The 21654-nt window shown below is 41.4% G+C and overlaps 1 protein-coding gene across 2 annotated transcripts in view; it reads right to left on the bottom strand.

The window, feature by feature from the left end:
- Positions 1-17981, bottom strand: part of MREG (melanoregulin) — a 68332-nt gene extending 50351 nt beyond the window's left edge. Inside the window, exon 1 of one of the 2 annotated variants that reach the window (XM_027873703.1) lies at positions 17137-17981. In XM_027873703.1, coding sequence (XP_027729504.1) covers positions 17137-17234 — 98 coding nt within the window. In that variant the 5' untranslated portion in view covers positions 17235-17981. Of the gene's footprint in view, positions 1-14765; positions 14819-17136 lie in introns of those variants that run through there. The other variant, XM_027873704.1, reaches the window with a different exon arrangement.
- Positions 17982-21654: the final 3673 nt, after the last annotated feature.

Below are 21654 nucleotides of genomic sequence, written 5' to 3'. Positions count from 1 at the left end.
ATATAGCCTGCCCAGATTTCTGATACCCATCACACCACCCATACAGTGCCCATACACAACCAGTTTGCTTGAGCACCACCAGTTTGGATCTGCGTCCCACTAACGGGGTCCTACTGTTCTCTATATCCCATAAGAGCTATTCACTCTTTACCTCCCCTCTCTCACATCATGGACAGCATCACTCCTCAAGATAAACCAAAAGTGAGAGAATTATCTTATATAACTTTGGACCATTAGGAAGACAAGAATAAAGGAGTGAAAAATCGGTACCAAAAGGATGGAGAAAACGAGAATCATCCTGACAGTTCTGATGAGGCTTTGTAAGACCTCTTTGTACAAAGTAAGCATATAGTGTGGTCTAATAGCCACTGGGGTTTAGGGTTGAATGAAAAAACCTTCAGAAAGATTAGCAGAAAGGGAACAAAACCATGCTACACAAAGAGGCCAATTCTGCTCTCTGCCTGTGCCTTCCTCCCCCCCCCCCCCCCCCCCCCAATTTAGTGCCTTCTCTTCTCAGCCTTTCAGAATCCTGCTCTTCCTTCAAGGCCTAGATCTGTCGAGCATCACCTCCTACAAAGTCTATCACTAAGTCTGCCTCTCCCCCCATAACCCAGCTAAAAGTTCTTTCTCTCTCTCCTCAAATTTTCCTAGGGGATTATGCTTGGTTTCTCCTTTTCCATACTCACTCCTTATTTTATTTTGTATTTCCTTGGTAGAACATAAGCCCCTTGAGGGCAGGGACTGTTTCTTGTTTTGTTTTATTTTTTATTCTTTGTAATCCCAAACACCTAGCCCAGTGCCTGGAATAGATGGGGGACCTTACAAATTTGTGGGATTAAGAATTGAATACATAGTTCCTGAAAGGTCCTACAGAAAAGGAGAGTTTCTACTATGCCTACCACTCCCCCTCACACACACTGCTTCCTGCACCCCTCCCTCCCACAATCCCCACAACCATCTGCTGATAATAAATATTTTATTAACATCAGGCATTCAAAGGCACACTGAGAGGCCCCTGTGATACTATATACTGAACAGATGCTTTTCGCTCCTGTAGAGAGGATGAGAAAGTCTCAGAAATTCTACCTCCAAATTCCCCTAAGGGTCAATTATCAAATTGATCTTCAGTATTTTACTTCAATAGTGTCTCAGCTAATAAGATGCTGAATGGTTTAGAAAGGCTGATCATCCCCACTAGGGACTCTGGGAGAGACATTATATGTCCAAAGTCTAATCAGTAAGGAGAAAAGTTCTTTATGGAGAGTTTCAAAGTGAATTCTCTCCACTGACCTTGAGCTCAGGGACTAGATCCATCCCTAAAGGTCCCACACTCACAAGTCTAGGTTTTTTTTTTTTGTTGATGATATAAACTTCAGGGACTTTTCTGTCCACCTCCAAAGGTTATATGGCTGTGTTTATTCTATTTGCTTAAGACTGAAGCTCAAAGGAACATGAAGAGACTTCAAAAATCAACCAAGAAAATCTTCATTCCAAACCTAACTCAGGTCTGCCTTTTTATTCAGACACACTTATGAAGCTGACATCTTTGAAGGCAAAATAAATTTGCAAGATAAACTTACTGGCTCAATTTTGAATAACTTTTAGCCTTACTTTGCACCTTGGTCTGTTAACAAGAAAACAACTTGCTGGTCTGGACACAGCAGTGTGTTCTCATGGATATACCCCTGACCTTGAAGTCAGGAAAGGGTGAAGGGAAAAAGTATTTAGTAAGAGCCTACTATGCACTAAGCAATGTGCTAAGTGCCTTACAAATATTATCTCATTTGATCTTCCCAACAACCCTGGGAGATAGGTGCTATTATTAGTCCTATTTTACAGATGAGAAATTGAGGCTGAGAAGGGATAAGTTCTTTATCCATAGAGCCACTCGCCTAAAGAAAGCACCATAATAGGACCAATACAGGTGATACTTAGGAATGGGGGCCTCAAGTCACATTAACAGAGGCTATGGAGCATGAAAATTATGATTGGATATGATGTTACTAACAGTGCATCAGTTCAGAAGTTCCTTCTGGCTATTTTGTCTTCAATTAATATAAACTCTGAACAGATGGTGTTTATACCACATTCATGGTCCGTGACCTATATGTCCTATCATGTGCCTTACTCTGAGCTCCAGACCAAGTCTTCGAACTTTTCACTCACTTTCTCTTTTTAAATTATAACTATAACCCTTTATTCAACAGCTATGATAAGTTGTAATTTATATAGCACTTTAATATTTGAAAAGTGATTTCTATATAGAGGGTGTCCCAAAAGTCATGGTGAATTTTTAAGCCTTAATACACTAAAAACTTTTGGGACAACCTATATTTTATTTGAACCTCATAAAATAACCCTGGGAGATAGACTCTACAGGCATTACTAACCCCCTTTTATAGATGAAGAAGTTGAGGTTCCATAGGGTTAAGTGATTTGCTTATAGTCCCATAAAAGATTCCCCAGCTTCTCTTGTCATCATACATAATGCTAAGGAGGTACTGTGGATAGAGCAGTAGACATGAAGTCAGGAAGGTCTCAGTTCAAATTTAACCTCAGACACTTACTAGCTGAGTGACCTTGTGCAAGTTATTAATGTCTGCTTGTCTCAGTTTCCTCAACTATATCATGGGGATAATAATAGCACGTATCTTCGAGAGTTGTTGTGAGGATCAAATTTATTTATAAAGCACTTAACACAGTGTCTGGCACATAGTAGGTGCTATATAAATACTAGCTATCAGTTATATAACACTGATTCCATTCATCCATAATTTACCTCACACTTACAGCTATGACATCTCAGTCCCTCCCTCCCAGAAGTATTACCCTTATATTTACAGGTGATTAAAATGGGGTTCAGAAAGGTTAAGTAATTTGAAGGCAAAATAGAAGTTTATATCATCAATAAATGATTAGCACTAGAACTCAGGTCTTCTAATTATCGGTCTAGATCTCTGACCACTAAACAACCCTGTCTCCCTGTACGGAAAGAAAATGGTTAGTTGTGTAAATTTACCCATTTCTACATAGACAGCATAAACTCTCATTCTTTTTCCAATAGAAAGATAATAAATTTCCAAGCAAAAGAGAGCAGAAACATCCTCCTTACAATAGGAATCTGGATGTTAGTTACCTGTGTGTTTACTGGTAATCTAGATAGAATGGCTTTCCTTAGAACCTAGAGTTATCCCGTTACCGGATTTGTTTACCAAAAAGCTATGGATAATCAACTTTATTCAACACATTTTTGTGGGCAGGTTCCAGCTCATGGCCAAGGATACAAGAAGAAGGAATTCTCTCGGAGTCTAGTGTTATGGAAATGTAGAGTTTCCTCCTGGAGTTTATAATATAGGTTGGGATGGGAAGTTGGAGAGAGAGAAGAGAAAGCTGGTGAGACAAGTACTTAAGTAACTAGAGAACAAGGTAGGATATAAGTCTCCAGGGAGAGATGAGGAAAAAAACTTACTATTCAAGTTTCAGAGAGATCGCATCTGGCTTTTAGGAAAGGAGAAAAAGAAGAAAAGGCTGGATGGGGAACTGGTTTTTGTGTTGGACCTTGAAGGATGAGCAAGATTTCAGTAGGCAGAGAAGTAGAGATAGAGCCCCATATAGGCAAAGGTAACAGCATGGGCAAAGGAAAGAAGGTGGGAAAGTTAGGGGCTACTTGTGCATCAACAGTGAGGGGCAAGCATACTTTTAGCTAGGTATCACCAACTGCCTCTTCCCAGGGCGTAGGTCAATTCCTCTGGGGCTGATCCCTACTCCTCCCCCCCACAAAGTAACCATGGGAAATTCCAAAGTCTACTTCCAATTCCCCTCCTTCTGTCTTGTCTTCCCCCATTAGAATGTAAGCTCCATGAGGTCAGGGACCGTCTTGCTTTCTTATATTTGTATCCCCTAGAACTTTGCACAGTGAATTTATCTACTACTACTATCTACTTCATAGGACCATAGATTAAGAGTTGGAAGAGCCTTTAGAGGTCAAATCCAACCCTCTCATTTTACAAATAAGGAAACTGAGTCCCAGAGAGGTTAAGTGACTTGCCCTAGGTCCTACAGCTGGTAAGTGTGTAAGGCAGAATACAAACCCCAAGTGATCAAATTTCACTAATCTGGTAATGTGTGTACTCTTACCTTACTGGCTTTTGTTAAGTCCTCTTTAAATTCCCCTTGATTCTCTAGCATCAGGCTACTTGCACCGGACCCAGGCCACTACTGTGATGGAATCCATTTTATGTAGCGTCTTTCTGGCTTCCCATTCCTCGTTGGTCTCCACCGTCATTGACTCCTGGCCCCCCTCTGACTCCATTATCCAGTCTTCGCTGCCCATCTACCAGCTGCTACCATTCACCCAATTCCCCTGTACCCAGACAAGAAAAGTTCATGCTCTTGGAATCTGGGCAGGGGCAGCAGGTTATGGATACAGGGAGAGGAGACTAACAAAAATGGTAGGATAAGCAGTAATCCTAGGAATGAAAGGGTTAAAGCTAGCCTTGCTGCTCCCCATCTCAGCCAGAAATAGTGCAGTACAATACAAAGAGATTGAATGAGTGAGTTTACAGTCAAAGTCTGGATTCGTAGATCACCTCACTATGTGATCTGGGATAAGCCACTTAAATTCTCAGGTGAAGATTGGACTAACTGGCCTCAAAAACACCTTCTAATCCTGAGATCTCAGTGGTTCTCAGAATGACTCTAGGATCCTCAGAGTGGCCCAGGTCCACCAGGAGAGCACAAGGTGCACAAAGCCAAGAGGCTACACAAGGATCAGAGGTGACAACCCAGTTTGCCAAAGCAGCTTCTGCTGACCAACTCACTCTTATCTCCTCCTTTGCCTTGGCTGATCTCCCAGGACTCTGATTTCCTGCCTGAACCTTCAGGAATCCCATGCTCAGCTCCCTTCATTGCCTGGACTTAAGGTTTCTACCAGACCCTCCAGGCCTGGCCTGTCCAGTGCCTCATGCATTACTGTGCCACGCAGCCCAACACTAAACATAATGAAAACGAGTTCTGCAAATATCAAAGTAACCTTGGGCATGACATTTTACTGGGCCTTAGTTTCCTTTTCTTTAAAAATCAGAGGACTGGACTATACTACCTTTAATATAACTTCCCACTCCAAATCCTATGGTCACTGAAGAACTATTGGAAAGCAAATGATGGGGGCAGCTAGGTGGCACAGTGGATAGAGCTCTGGCCTTAGAGTCAGGAGGACCTGCGTTCAAATCTGTACTCAGACACATAACAGAGACTAGCTGTGTGATCCTGGGCAAGTCACTTAACCCCAATGGCCAAAAAAAAAAAAAAGAAAGGACAGCAAATAAGACTAGGACATAGGAGGCTTGGGTTCTGATCCCAGCTCTTTCATTTACTTACTAGTTGTATTATTTTGGTCATCCTCCAAAGGCAGGGAGAGCCTACCTTGGTAGCCCTATTTATATGCTGTATCAATGTAATGTTGTTGGTGAGTTGCCAGGTGTGTCCATCACTTCATGACCCCATTTTGGGATTTTCTTGGCAATGATACCAGAGTTCTTTGTCATTTTCTTCTTCAGCTCATTTCACAGATGAGGAAACTGAGGCAAATAGGGTTAAGTTTTTTGGGAAGTCACACAACTAGTAAGTGTCTGAGGCTGGATTTAAACTCAGGAAGATGAATATTCCTGACTCCACACCCAGTTCTCCATCCACTGTGCCATCTAGCCTATACCGATGTAATACAAGATGCCAAAAATGAGGATGTGGGAAAAATACAAAATGTAGAAAAAAATGGGAAAAATTTAACTGTTTCCCTAGCTACCAGCAAGCATCTGGTGCTAATAAATATTTCAGAAACACTATCTAATGAGTCCCAATCTGTGACTACCACATACAAGTTTTTGATCATTTCATGGGTAGAGCTCTGGCTGGTTACTTAATTGATTTCTACTATGTTACTTAGAAGGGGGTTTTAAAAGAAATCAATCATTAAGCACTTATTAAGCTCCTACCACATACCAGGCAACATGCTACAAATACAATGAATATTAGAACTTACATTGTAATGGGGAAGATAACAATTACTTATCAATTTGAACTCAAAGCAAAACTAGCAGGTAGGAAGGTGAGTTTTACTGATTCCACACGGTATAGACAAATCTACAGCTATAAAAATAAAATAGGCCTCCATATGATTTGTTGATGTCACATGCCACATTCTAATATGGTTAGAAACAAATATACCCATATCAAAATCCACCAAATAGTACAAGTTCCTGGTTTCCCTATATTTTAAAAGGTATTTGAAAATGCAGCATGGTACAGAGGAAAGAGTATTGGAATATGAGACAGAAGACCTAGGTTCATATCACATCCGGGCCACCTACTATTATCTTGGCCTTGTGTTAAATGTGACTACTTAACTTTCCTGGGCCTTAGTAAAAAGACAGGGTTGGACGACATGACCTCTAACAGTCTTCTCAATTCTACTATGATCAAAGACAATCTTATGATATTCCCCATGGGTTTTGCACACAATGTACTAAACAAATATTTGTTAAATTGAATTTAATTCAATGTTGTTGTTGTTCAGTCTATTTAGTTGTGTTCAACTCTTCATGACCCCATTTGTGGTTTTCTTGGCAAAGATACTGGAGGGGTTTGCCATTTCCTTCTCGAGCTCACAGCTAGTAAGTATCTGAGGCTGGATTTGAACTTAGCTTTTCCTGATTCCAGGTCCAGTGCTCTATCCAATGTGCCACCTCACTGAAATGGATCAAAACTTGATAACTTGTATTATCCCATTATGAAGAATTTAGGAGTTGAAAGGGAGGAAACAGGCATTTATTAAGTGCCTATAAACTGTTTTTCCTCCCGTTACAGAGAAAGCTCCTTGAGGGCAGGAGTTAGTATTACACTTCTACTACATCTCCCACATCACCAAGGATAGTTCTAGATGTATAGTAGGCACCCAATATTCTTGCTAATCTTGTAAGGTATTAACCTTTGGGGGAAAAAATGCTAAAATCAACCATGTGTCAAACTCTGAAATTCCCAACTATGGAATGTTTTAAAAATGAAAATGTAAGGAATGTATTATTTAGACTGAAGGCTACATAGTCATAAGGTTTACTTTCTGCTGGTGCTGAGGATTTCTTTTTTTTAGTTATTGGAACAGCTCTTGTATTTGGAAGTATTTTCTCACATAGACCAAGCTGAAATATAATCTATTTGTCTCAAGGTATGCTTGCACTGTCTTCAGGATTAGTGATGAAGTAGAGGCACTGAGAGGGAGGCAGACAATTTGCCAAGAATGTATTTGCTTGGGTGTAGGGAGAGCACATGCCTGAGTGACTCAGTGGGCCACGTGAGCTCCTTCAGCCAGATGTCCAGGCAGTAGCATGCTGGGATGTAGCAACAGCTTTCAAATAAAGCAGAAGGCCCTTCCAGGTTGGGTAGAGGAGGACTGAAGATTGGAGAGGCAAGAGAATATAGGATTACAAGCTGGGTAGTGGCTTCTCCCCAGGAACTGAACTACCAAAAACCCAAGGATCTGTGCTTTACAGATGTGGAAAGTGAGTCACAGACATAGTAAATGTAAATGCCTTACTCAATACTGGAGGACCTACTGCAGTTCTTAACCCTTTCTCGTGTCACAGACACCTTTGGCCACCCAGTGACGCTTATGGACCTTTTCTCAGAAAAATATTTTTAAATGCATAAAATACTTAGAATTACAAAGGAAACCAATCATTGAAATATGATTATCGATTAAAAATTAAAAATCAATTTAAAAAAAAGGTATAGGACCCTAGGTTAAGAACCCCTGACCTAGAGAAAGAATGATAAATGTAGGTAATGCTTTCCTGGCTGGGCCAGTCACCTATGTGATCCTAGGACAAGTCACTTAACCCCCATCTGAACCACAGCTTTCTCAGGTGTAGAATGAATATAACAATACTTGCATAGGGTTGTTGTGAAAATTAAATGAGATCATGTGTGCCCAAGGTGCTGGATAAGTGTAAGCTCCTATTATCTGTGTTATGTAAATGTCAACTATTATTATCCCACCTCTGAATCACCAAATAAAACTACTGGAAACAGGGCGACAGGGCAAGCCAGTTGGGCTACCTACACACTCCCCAGTTGTGATCTGCTCTTCACTAAAACAGTTGTTGTCTAGACATGGAGCAGAGTCATCCATAGCAAGCTGAGGCTATGTTGTTTTTCTAGTGGGTTACCACCATAGTTTCTAGGCAATGTATTGAAAATGAAGCATGCCACTCTTTTGTAGCCAAAAACTAGAGTCAATGCCCATTGATTAAGGATTGGCTGAACAAATAGTGGTATGTGAACATTAATATTAATGTTAAAGGATAGAAATGTGTTTTAAGAAACTATGACATGAAAACATGGGAAGACTTCAATAAACTGATGCACAAGTAAAGTAAACTGAACCAGGAAAACAAGATACACAAAGACTTCAGCAATGTCATTGGAAAACAACAATAACAAACTGAATGCTGCAAAGTTATTACCAAGCTAGGTCCTAAAGAAGAAATAGATTTTCATCTCTCTCCCTTCTTTGCAGAGGCATATGTGTGTGTGTGTGGTTTCTGTGTGTGTATATATCATATATATATATATACACACACACATATAATATATGTATGTATATGTATATATGTGTGCATACACATGAATATACATATACATGTGTATATATACATGTATTATGTGTCTATTTACACACATACATGTGTGTATGTTATACATGTGTGTGTACATACATACATACACACACAGAGACACATACATATATATTTGAAATGACAGACTTAGTTGATGTGTTGGCTATTTTTATTAACCTGTTTTTTGCCTCTCTTTAATTCTTTTTTTTTTTTTACAAAGGATAGCTCTCTTGGAGTAAGGGGAAGGGGGAAGAAGGGACTTACTGGGAAATGAAAGTGATGTAAAAACAAATGAAAAATGAAAACAAAGGTGATGAAACAAAATAAAAATAATTGAAGTGAAAAATGTTAAAAAAAATAAAGTGAAGCATGCCTATTCATTCATTTATTCATTCAACAAATATCTATTCTCCATTCAGAGCCACAGCCATGCATACTATATATATATGGGGATTGCAGATGGACTTGGAGACAAGAAAAGAGCAAGCCATGCAAGATGAAGACATGGAAAACTTGAAAGGGAACATAGTCCTTTTAGGGAGCTTATTTAAGAATTGTGAGTTATATGCCCATTCTAGAGTAGTACTGGACTTAGAGTGAGAAAAACCATGGGTTCAAATACTGATTCTGACACTGGCTGTGAAACCTTAGGGAAGTTACCTCTCCACATCTTAAGTTTCCTCACCTATAAAAGAGGCTAGTTTATGCCTTCAGTGTCTGCCTCCTGGGATTGTTATGAGCTTCAAATGACATACTGTGTTTTGCAAACCTTAAAGTGATATATAAATGTCAATTGTATTGTAATTCTTTTATTGTTATCTCCCCCACTCTTAAAAGTTGTGGAAGGACAGATACAGCAAAGCATTTGGCAAAACAGTTAAGTGATACCTTCAGATGAACCATCCTTATAACTGCCACTCGTGTTCAGCAGCATGTCAGTCCATCTGGTGGCAGCATTAAGTTAGAAAGGAATGATATTCCTCTGAAAACATTTACAATAGCACTCATGATCCCGCTTTCCTTCAGTGAAAGGGAAGCTACAGCTCTTGCCACTCATTCAACAATATCCCAGGGCCCCATCTCCAAGGTCTCCAATTTCAGCACCAGAATATTGTGTGCTGCTTGACTCTTCAGGGCAGCCAAGGGAAGTCACATGGCTGTCTTGGTCACAGGAGACTACAGAACAGCCTCCAGGGGTTAGAGGGCCTCTTACCTGTGTGATGGACTGTTGTGTTGGTGTGGTATATAGAAAAGAGTCCTGAATGGCCCATATAGAGATTTCAGAGGACCTAGATCCAAATGTCTCCTCTGAAGCTTACAGTCTAGGGAAAAGAACTCCTGAGTTCAAATTCTAACTCTGCTCTATTTATCACCAGTGTAATTTTGGGCAAGTCACTTAAAATCAGTCTGCCTCTTAGTCTCCTCATCTATAAAATGAGAGGTCTAAGCCTCTGAAGTCCCTTCCAGCTCTAAATCTATCAGGCTCTGATTCCAATGTGGTCAGATAATTACTAAGTGGCAGGGTCAGTAACTGATGAGCATTTCTCTTCTCTTTATACCTCACCACTTACTCAGACACCAGATTTGGAGTCAAGAGAAACCTGGGTTCCAACCCGTTCTCTGACATTTATTAGCTGTTTGATCATAAGTGAGTTATTTAAGACTGGGGAGATAGGATCACAGGTTCATAGATTTAGGGTTAAAAGAGATCTGAGAGTCCATTTATTCTAACTGTCACATTTTTCAGCTAAAAGAGATCAATCCTGAAGCTCTTAGAGTTGAAAGATTTGCCTGGGATTATGTATAGTGACAGAGTCAGGATTCAAACTCAAGATAGTCTGACTCCAAGTCTTAAGGAGCCTTCCAGGGTATCTCATTCCCATTTTGTGGATAAGGAAACCAAGGCTCAGATTAAGCTTAAGTGGTTTGCCCAGGGTCACACAGCTAGCAATTGTCAGTTATTATTCAAGCCCAGGTCTTCCACCTCTGCATTGACCCATTTTCCACCACATGACACTGTCTCTCTGTGGAAAACACACTTTCCCAAGGAACCCATAGAGACACCACACATAACCCTGGGTGTTGGGGAAACTCAAGTCTACAAACAATTGGATAAAGTAGAAAGTTGTTCATGAGCTAAAAAAATAAAAAGGGTAGGCGGAGGAAGAACAAATGAAATGTTTACAAATGAAAACCTAAGATGACATTAGAGAAAACAATGGCATAGCTTAAGCTAACTGTGGAGCAGAGAAAAATGTGAGGTTCTCCTCCAAAGAACAACACATGGCTCATGGCCCATGAGTCCAGAGCATTGGTATTCCAAAAGGAATTTCATTCCAACAGTTTATTTAGGTTGATAAAGAGCATGTAACCATCTCGGCATTATTAACCCTGGCCAGGCATCCAAGCCTGTCCTGCCCCAGAATTGGGATGTCATACCCAATTGACATCAATCTAGCATTACGCAGCCAGTTACCCATCACCTTGGTAAGCCACTAGCTCAAAAGGATCTGCTAAGGAAGTCCTGTGTTCTTAACTGAATTACATGGTCAAACCCTTAGATTTAGGTGTCTATTCCTAGACAGGCCAGTCCTGGGTTCAAAAGAAAAAAGACTACAGAGGCAAACCAAGATTGCTCCTAGATGCAATGTTTAAAATATCCATGGTTCACCCAGTGAAAATAAGCATTATCTTTCAGGGGAGGAGATGGATATTCAACGAAATAGGGGACTTCTAAACTTCCTGATAAAAAGACAAGAGCTCAACAGAAAATTTGATCTTCAAATACAAGACTCAAGAGAGACATAAAAAGGGAAACGGGACAGAAACAACATGTTATTAATAAGGGCAAACTGTTTACATCCCTACAAGGGAAGATGACACTTGTAACCCTTGAGAACTGTATTGTTATTACACCATGATAAAGGGGTACACATAAAGGGGGTGGGTATAAGTTGGCTTTCAGGTAATGATAAAAAAAAATCTAATCAAGTGAGTTAAATGGATCCAAGTAAATGGATTAATCTGATCTAACTAAGAAAATGTACTGAGGAGGCAGACAAGGCTAAATTACATTACAGGAAAATGCACAAAAACCTATTACAACAGAGGGAAAGAAGGGAGGGAGATAAGCATTGTTTGAACCTTACTCTCATCAGATTTGGCTCAAGAAGGGAATAACATAATCAGTTAAGTACTAATATTGATAGACTTAACCCTTCTCAGTAATACAAGGATCTAAGACATCTCCAAGGGCCTCATGATGGAAAATGCTATCCACATCATACTATTTGCTATTTTTTTCTTCTGTTGTGTTTTGTTTCCTCTTTCTGGTGGTTCCTTCTATTGGTTCTAATTATTACTTACAATATCACTAATGTGAAAATATGTTTAACAGGAATATATATATATAAAGCCTATATCAGATTGTGCATCATCTTGGGGAGGTAAGTGGAGAGGGAGGGGGAGAAAAATCAAAACTCAAAAGCTTATGGAAGTGATTGTTGATAAATCAAAATAAATTTTAAAAAATAAAATAAAATAACCATGGTTCAAAACTGGTTTTTATATCCTATCAAACCTACGAAAACTTGAATTTTATCAGATAAACTACCCACTGATTTTTAGGAAAGGAAACAAGTATTTATTAAGTACTTGCTATGGTTTAGGCACTATGCTATATGCTTTATAATCTTATTTGATCCTCTCAACAACCCATGGAGGTAGGTCCTATACCACCCTATTTTTTTTTTACAGTTGAGGAAATGAAGGCAGAGGTTAAGTGACTTACACACGGTCACAGTGTCTGAGGTTGGATTTGAACTCAGGTCTTCCTAACTCTAGACCCAGGGGTCTATCCACCATGCCACTTAGCACCTAAATCTTTTCATTTTCCCCTGCCCTCTAAAGGAATTTACGATCTCCTTATGGAGGCAAGACTAAAATAGTGAATCTGGTGTCCCATATGAGACACATCTCCCACCTGAGCATTTTCACTGGTCTGTTGTTCTCTCCCTCCTCATCTCCATCTCCTGGCTTCCCTGACTTCCTTCAAGTCCCTGCAAAAACCTCACCTTCTACAAAAAGCCTTGAGAGATGTCTTAAATGCTTGTGCCTTCCCTCGATGATTATCTCTAATTTATCCTGTATATATCTCATTCATAACATAATTTTTGTATATTATCTTCCTCTTTAGGCTGTGAGCTCCTGTAGAGCAGAGACTGTCTTCTGCCTTTCTTTGTATCCCCAGCCCTTAGGATAATGCCTAGCACACAGCAGGTGCTTAATAATTCCTCTTTGACAAGAGTGACCATAGGAGCTGTCATGCCAGTCACTGCTATCATGTGACCTTAGATGAGTCACAAAGCCCTTCAGGGCTTCTCTGTAAAATGAGGGGATTGGATTAGATGGCATATAGAGTCCCTTCTCAATTTAAATCTAGATTTACATGCTCCTAAGTCACAACCTCTCTGTGCCTCAATTTCCTCATGCATAAAATGGAGATGACAGTGTTTGTATTCCCTAGATCATGAAGTTGGTTTGAGGAAAGCAATTTGTAAACCTAATTCAAATGTGACTTATTATCTGTATGGTATGCATGTGTGTATATAGCCATAGAATAGAAATTATACACATTACACAGGAATTTTGAAGAGAAGGAGCATGCTAAGGGCTAGAGTAGGCAGGGAAGGCTTTAGAAAGGAAGTAGGATTGATGAGCTTTACTTTGAAGGATGGGTAGGATTTAGACAAATACAAGGATGAAAAGAGGGGATTCCCAGTACAGCAAACATCATGAAGGAAAGGTCCAAGGAAAGAATGAACTGATCAGAACAGAGAGTTGCTGGAAGAGTTGGGATACCAGAGAATTGGATTGGCTAGGTAGGCTGGGGTTAGATTACATAAGGCCTTGAAACCCGGGCAGAAGTGTTTAGACTTGATGTGACAGGAAATCCTAAACCTTGGCAGGTGAGCTAGCTCACAAATAAAATTCATATTTTTGGAAGAGTGGTGGGGTTTAGTTTTCTTTGTTTTGATGATGTTCCTTTTTATAAGGTTACTAATGCTATATGAGGTTGACTGGTTTTAAACTACAGCATGCTACCAAAACTCTGTCTTACTTTAAATGTACTATTTCTGAAATTTCTACCCAAAGAGGGATATCCTTGTGAAACATGGAGTATGTTTGTGGTACAAAATAATAATTTATACTTCTGGATCCTCAACCCAAATGCAGTCCCCACACAGAGAGATCCAATCCTCTCATTTTGCTTATAAGGAAACTGAGGCCCAGAGACTTGCCCAGGGTTCACATAGTGTAGTAACATATTGGAATCATCTAGTGAGACCCACTACACCACACTGCCTAGTGAAGAGAACCAATCCATACACTCTGTGGGACTTAGGTTTAGAGAGATAAAGCGACTTCACACAGACAGTAAGAGGCAGAGTTAGGATTTGAACACAGATCCTCTAACTCCAAAGACACTATAACTTTTCAAACTAAAAGAGTGCACAAAAAATCATAAGGTTGGGGCAAAGTGAGATCCAGCCTGGCATAACGGGTAGAGAGCAGGTAAGAATAAGGATGTCCAGTACACGTCTTATACTCAACATGTCTAAAACAAATCATTATCTTTCCCACTAAACTGTCCCCTCTCTTTTACCTTTCCTATTACTCTAGAAGGTAACACCATCCTCCCAGTCCCTTACGCTCACAACCTAGGAGTCATTCAGGACTCCTCATTCTCTCTCACCCCCCCTCCCCCCATCACCAAGCTGTAGCCAAGACCTGTTGATTTCACCTTTGCATCATCTCCTTAATATGCTCCCTTCTCTCCTCTGATACTGCTAGCATTCTAGTGCAGACCCTTATCACCTCATGCCTAGATTATTGCAATAGTGGTTGGCTGGGTCTGCCTGCCTCAAGTCCCTCCCCACTCAATCCATCCTCCATTCAGCCTCTAAAGTGATTTTCTTAAAGCCAGCTCTGATCAAATCAGTCCCCTACTCAATCAACTCCAGTGATTCCCTTTTGTCTCCAGGATCTAGTACAAAATTTTCTGTTTGGCCTTCAAAGTCCTTCATAACCTACCTTTCCATTCGTCTTATGTCTTACTCCCCACAAGACATACTCTTTAATCCAATCCAATGACACCAACATCCTGGCTGTTCCACCAATGACACATTCAATCTCTGTACTTAGGTCATTTTCTCTGGGTGTATCCCATGTCTGGAATGCTCTCCCTCCTTTCTGACTACTGACCTTCCTGGCTTCCTTTAAGTCCCAACCAAAACCCTACCTTCCACAGGAAGCCTTCCCCAATCCTTCTTAGTTCTAGTGACTTCCCACAGTTAATTATTTCCTATTTATCCTGTATGTAGTTTGTTTTATTTATATTTGTTTGCTTGTTTTATCTGCCATTAGATGGTAAATTCCTCGAGGGCAGGAACTGCCTTTTGCATCCTTTTGTTTTCTCAGTCCTTAACAATGCCTAATAAATACTGATTGACTGATTTAAGTCCTGCTAGACAATATTTGTTCATTAATTGGACCTAAGTACTTGCTTGGTAATATTTATTGATTGATTGGATTTAAGTCCTGCTTGTGTCAATTTGTTGAGTGACCCTGGGCAACTCACACACAACTTCTCAATGGCCCAGGTAGCTAAGGACTAGAAATTGTCAAAAAAAAAGTCTGCAGCGGGAAAGTCTCCTATACCAAAGAAATCACAGGACCATAGGAATCATTTTACAGATGAAGAACTGAGGCCTAGAGACACTAAGTAACTTGTCCAAGGTCACACAGCTAGTAATTGTCTAAGGAATGATTTGAACCTGAGTGTCTCATTTGCCCCCCTAAAAAATGGGAACCCTTGGGGCAGCTAGGTGGCTCAATGGATAGAGCACCGTCCCTGAAGTCAAGAGGACCTGAGTTCAAATCCGACCTCAGACCAAACACTTGATGCTTACTAGCTGTGTGACCCTAGGCAAGTCACTTAACCCTAATTGCCTAAAAAAAAAAATGGCAGGGCTAAAAGTATTGTATTCCTAGGATCATACATTTAGACCTGGAAAGGACCTTAAAAACATCCAACCTTCTCATTTTACAGATAAGGAAACAGGTGGAGAAGTGGCAGGTGAAATAGTGGATAGATCACTGGGCCTGCAGTCAGGAAGACCTGAGTTCAAAGCTGGCTGCAGATACTGACTAACCGTGTGACCCTACACAAGTCGCTTAACCTCTGTTTCCCTCAGTTTCTTCATCTGTAATATGGGGATAATAATAGCTCCCACCTCCCAAATTTGTGCTATATAAATACTGGATATCATTATTATGCATAATAGCATCTTTCTCTGAGGGTTGTGAAAATCACAACACACAATACACAAGGTCACAATACAAATTTACCATCTGTAAAGCCCTTAGCACAGTGTGTGGCACATAATATGCTCCATATGTTACCTATTATTGGTGTTATTATTAATGGTACCTACCTCCCCAGATAGGTTGTTATGAGATAATATTTGTAAAGATAATATTTGTAAAGCACAGTGCCTGGCACATAGTGAGTTCTATATATATGTAAGTAAGACATTAACTGTTATTAGCTATTATTAGCTGAGGCCCAGAGAAGAAGCCTAGGGTAACACAAGTAATAAGTATCTGAGGCAGGATTCAAACCCAGGTCTTCCCAAGTTCAAGTCAGTTACTCTGTCCTATTCTGATCCCTTTATTTTTAGGCTGACCCTAGTCTGAACAATTAAGATGCTTCCCTCCCAGCAATTTTTTGGGGCCTCAATTTATCCAGAGCCAGAACTTCACATGAGTAAACTGTCCTTAACAAAGAAAGCATCCCTCCCCCACCCCTAAAAATCAGTGAATTGCTTTCCTGTAATAACTACATTGAACCTTCCTTGTGGTCTACTAGGCAGAGGATAGAAACACAATACCCAGTTCTTTTCCATGGGAGAAATCCATCACTAGTGGTTGCTTGTTCCAGGACATCAAGATAACTTCACAGTGTCCCCTCTTCCAAACTGGGGCACTCTGCTCAAAGGTCTACAAACACACACGGATACTCCTCCTCTCAAAAGCATCTGCCATCACTTGTGTCTTCAAAAGCCCCGCTCTGTGTGTTCGGGCCATAACTGCACAGCCAAGAAAGTGCTGCGGATCCCAGTGAACCCAGCATAAATCCAGAGCTGAGCTCAAGAGGATCTTAGTGTGGTCAGAAGGACGGGCAGACAGAGCCACACAGAGAGCCACACACACAAACACACAGAGACACACACAGCCAGATACACGCATGGAATAAAAAGCTGCGAATACCAGGCTGTAGCAACAGTATCAGAGGCAAGCAACTCTGGGCCGGCGGTCTCCCAGGTCCGACCTTCGTAGCCTACGCCAGCCTGGCATCCTGGAGAGCACCGGCTGCCGGCTGGCTCCCTGACATCACCCTTACCTGAGCAGGGGCTCCTTCTCAGGCAGGTCCGGGTCTCCCAGGCATTTGCACGGGCAGCAGCAGCAGCAAAGCGTCCTCAGCCAGGCCCGCAGCCCCATGGAGAGCGGTCCAGGACCGCCTGGAGACTCAGCAGGACAAGGTGGAAAGGAGCCTAACCGGTCCCGTCCCCGGCTCCCTCTGTCTGTCTGTCCCCGTCCGCCGCGAGCAGAGATCCAGAAGGGCTGGATGTCCAGCTCACTAGGGCACAGAAACCGGCTGGATTACCAGGCGAGTCAGCGCTAAGGCATCGCCGGGCCGGGCGCCGGGTGCATCACGCTGCGGTCACGGTCACCAGCTCCTTGGCCGGGGCAGCCTCCAACCTGGGACAGCCAGCACGAAGCCTAGAACGCCGCGCCACAGACATGGCCGGTGGGCTCCTCTCTCCTGTCCTTCCCTGCAGCTGTTTTTGCTACTCTGGAACCCAGAAGCGGGATGTTAAAAGACTCGCGGAGGCGTTTTTCTTCTAGTTGTTTTTCCTTTTCAATTCCCCCGTGCTAAGTGGAGCGCATGCCCCGTGCGGGCTTGGGAGCGTCTCCGGCCCCAGGGAAGTCACCACTGCTGCCCTCTAAGGAGGAAGGAGGGGACTCCAGTCAGATGTGGAAGCCGAGCAAACCCTCTCGCCGCGTGCACTTCAGTGCACGCTGCACAGCTGGCCCTCGGGGCAAGACTTCAGAACCCCATGCTGGGCTGAGGCAGGAGCCCTGGAGCTATTCGAGGACGAGGTGGCGTGTACATCTATTTATACATTTTTATTGGCTTCCTCCCCTGTTGCCTTCTCCCCCTTCCTTGTTTTGGTTTTGTTTTTCCTCCTAAAGGAAACTGAATGTCAGTTTTCTTTTGGCAGATGTCTTAAAAGAGTCGTAGAATTTTTGTGCAGCAAAGGCCGGTGGAGATTCTCTGGCCATAGGATAAAAATCTAGAAGAGATCCTTGTCCAGCCCTCTCCTGTCGCAGGAGACAACTCAGCACCAGAGGGGTGAGCTGATTTGCCCAAGGTCACACTCCCAATTACTGGTGGAAACAGGTCCTCAGATTCCAGACTCCAAATCCTCTGCCCTCTTCTACATCCCCCCCCCCCCCCCTGAATGCAAATACTGTACCGAGATTATAGTTCATGGGACTATGGTCTCCTAGTGAAGTAACTGAAGCCAGGAGACTGAGTGATTTGCCCAAACTTAGAAAGCAGAAGCAGGATTATAACCCATTAATAGGGGTATGTTGATTAGGTCAAGAAAGAGAAACATAGAACTTAGTTTTAAAGTCTATTGTTGCAATTATTAAGTGTAATTGGTCTGCAAAGAAAGGACAAGGTCTTTTGGTACCACCCTGAGCCTTCTGAGTCATTGTGGATTTACTGAGGATCACCTAGGTGCCAAGGACTGTGGCAAATGTTGCATAGGGTACAAAGAAATAGAAGAGTTGGCAGCGTAACAGTGTAAAGAGAATGGAATTTCAAGTTGGAAGATGGTTAAAATTCAGACTCGACCACTTACTAAATACATGACCTTTTTGGACAAGTCTTCCTCATGTTTGGGCCCCCCTATATAAAATTAGGGGCATTGGACTACATGATATCTGTGGTTCCTTCCAGCTCTAAATCTATGATTCTGTGATCCCTTAAGGCTTGGCTTCTGCCCTTAAGAAACTTCCCATCTACATAGGATAAACACTCATGGAAAGATAAATACTCCCAAAAAGTTAAATCACAGTTCAAGACAGCAAGAAATATCACAATATCAATAGCTATCATTTGTAGATACTTTACATATATTATCTTAGCTGATCCTCAACAATAACCCCGGAAGGTAGATGCTATTATCCTTCATTTTAGTGATGAGGAAACTGAGACAGAGAAATTAAGTGACTTGCCCAGAGTCACCTGGCTAAGTAAGTGTCTGAGACAGAATTTATATTTCTGTCTCCCTGACCCAAGGCTCAGTGCTCTATTCACTGCACCTAGTTGGCACAAGGAAATAGATAGTATGGAATCATTTTAAAGAACACTGGACCAAGAGTCAGAATTCCTGGGTTCTCTAAGTCCTAGCCATTCCACTCAGTAACCAAGCCCTTGGAAAACTCATGTAACTTCCTTGAGCCTCACTTTCCTTGGATGTAAAATGAGGGATTTAAATGATCTGTAAGGTACATCTCTAAATTGTATGCTGCTGTGACAGTTATGTGCAGTCTATGACTATAGCACTAAGCAAAGCATGATAGTTTTCAATGTCCCACCTCTGTGTGTGTGTATATATGTATGTATGTATGTATGGATATGGATATGGATATGGATATGGATATAAACACTGTGCTATACCACAACTTGTTCTTAATAGTTTATCAAATCAAAGATGAGCAACAAAAACTAGCAGACCAAAACTGTTCCTTACATTAGTACTTGTGCTTACATAGAATGTCAATATTCCATTTACTGTTTATCCTTTTAGACTTTTGGGCTGCCCTTCTATAATCGTTTGCCTCAATGGAAACTTCCAGAGAGCACAAGTCTCCTCATTTGTGAAGAAGTTGTATTAGATAATTCCAGCCCTCAATCCCATGATCCTGTAATCTTTTCTAAAAAATATTTTCCCCAATTACATGTTAAAACAATTTTTTTACATTTTTTAAAGTTTAGAGGTCCAAATTCTATCCCTCCTTCCCTTTTCCTCTCTCCCTCTCCCCTTCATCCCCTTCCTTCGTCCCTTCCCTGAGATGACAAGCAATGATCCTATGATCTTAAGATCCATTTCTATTCAGCTAGCTTGGTGTCATTCCCCAGTATCTGCCCACTCTGATGATTCCGACCACTCTGTATTTCTATGACATTTTTGTTTTCCTTCCAAGAACTTAACACATGGACTATTTCTCCATGTTCTGCAGATCAGATCCCTGTCAGTTAACAAGAAAGCTGCCAGCACTTGAGTTTGGAATTTACCAATACCTTCTTCCCTATTCTGACGTCAGGTGAGGGGAGTACCAAGGTTCCCTTTTGACTGAAAATAGTTCAATTGCTCTGCCGTTTCCGGTCTGTGTTCCTGAAACCAGCCCCACCCACCACCACCACCATCAGCAGCAGAAGCTAACCCTTAGGAAGGTCCACTGGGCACCTGATACTAGAGTCACTGGTGACTCACTAGTGTAATTCCTCGTTTTCAAAAGTTCAGACTGACATTTCCAGATTCCTCAAGACAGGGAAAACCTCCAACTCAACTTGAAAAATGGGTGACATCTAAGTATGGTTTGTTATTTCCCCTCTCAATACTTTTTTTTTTCTTAAGATCACAGATATGGAGTCAGAGGTATAATAATAATATCTGGCATTTATAAAGCATTCCAAGAGATGATTGCTGTTATTATTTCCATTTTTAACAGATGAGGAAACTGAGGTTCACAGAGGTTAAATGACTTACCTAGGTTCAAACAACCACTAAGTATCTAAGGCAGGATCCAAATTCTGGTCTTCCTTACATCAGTCCAGCATTCTATCTACTACTCCATGTTGACTCTAAGGTGTGTGTGTGTGTGTGTGTGTGTGTGTGTGTGTGTGCGCGTGTATATACACACAGTATATGTATGTACATATGTATAATATAGGTGTATACACATATATGCATATGTGTATGCATGTGTTGTGTATATATACATATATTTACACACACACACACACACACACATATACAAGTAGGTAGAAGACCAGGAAAAGCCTTTAGAAGAAGGTGTGATTTGAGATCTCTTAGCATTTCAGGCAAGAGAAACTCTCAGAGATGGAATGTTGTGTAAGGAACAGAAAGTAGTTGGCTTATAAAGTGCGTGAAGGAGAGTAAAATCTAAGAATACTGGAAAGGGAAGGAAAAAAACAGATTATAAAGAGCTTTAAGTGGCAAATAGAGGAATTTGTATTTAATCTTGGTGTTACTAGGGTGCCACTGGAGTATATTCAATGAGGGGTGAGGGGATGACATGAGTAGATATTTGAGAAAATCACTTTGGCAGTGACTAAGTAAGATAGGAGCAAGGAAAGACAAGCCAGAACCAGGATTCCAGATTGGATCTTGTGATTTTAGGTCCAGTAGGCTTGCCATGACACTACACTCTCTCTCAGAAATGACTGGCCCAGGATCATAAGCTGCAAAACGAAACTGCTGGGATTTGACCCCAGGTCTTCTGTTGGCTAGTCTTTTGTCCTGTATGATACTGCTCATCTGATTTTTTTTTTCCATTCTCCATCCTCCAGGACTCAGAGACCTCTGGTCTTCAGAGTAGAGGTTTTACATTCCTTCCACCCTAAGACAAAAACCCCACCACCACCAGCTCTGTACTTCCAGCTCCCCTTCTCTTCCAGTGCCCCAGACCCTCTTGAAGGGTTTCCCTTAGGTGCATGTACGGTCTGTGATATATCTGCTTTGAGGAGTAATAATGTTAGCTGACAAGCCGAGTTAAGAAATGTCCATATGAATGACTAGAACACATTTTGCATTTTATG

Source organism: Vombatus ursinus, unplaced genomic scaffold (genome assembly GCF_900497805.2).
Source record: "Vombatus ursinus unplaced genomic scaffold, bare-nosed wombat genome assembly UNPS02014802.1, whole genome shotgun sequence".
In the NCBI taxonomy this organism is placed as follows: Eukaryota; Metazoa; Chordata; class Mammalia; order Diprotodontia; family Vombatidae; genus Vombatus; species Vombatus ursinus.
The sequence above is the reverse complement of the archived record's forward strand: the minus strand, read 5'-3'. Positions and strand labels throughout refer to the sequence as shown.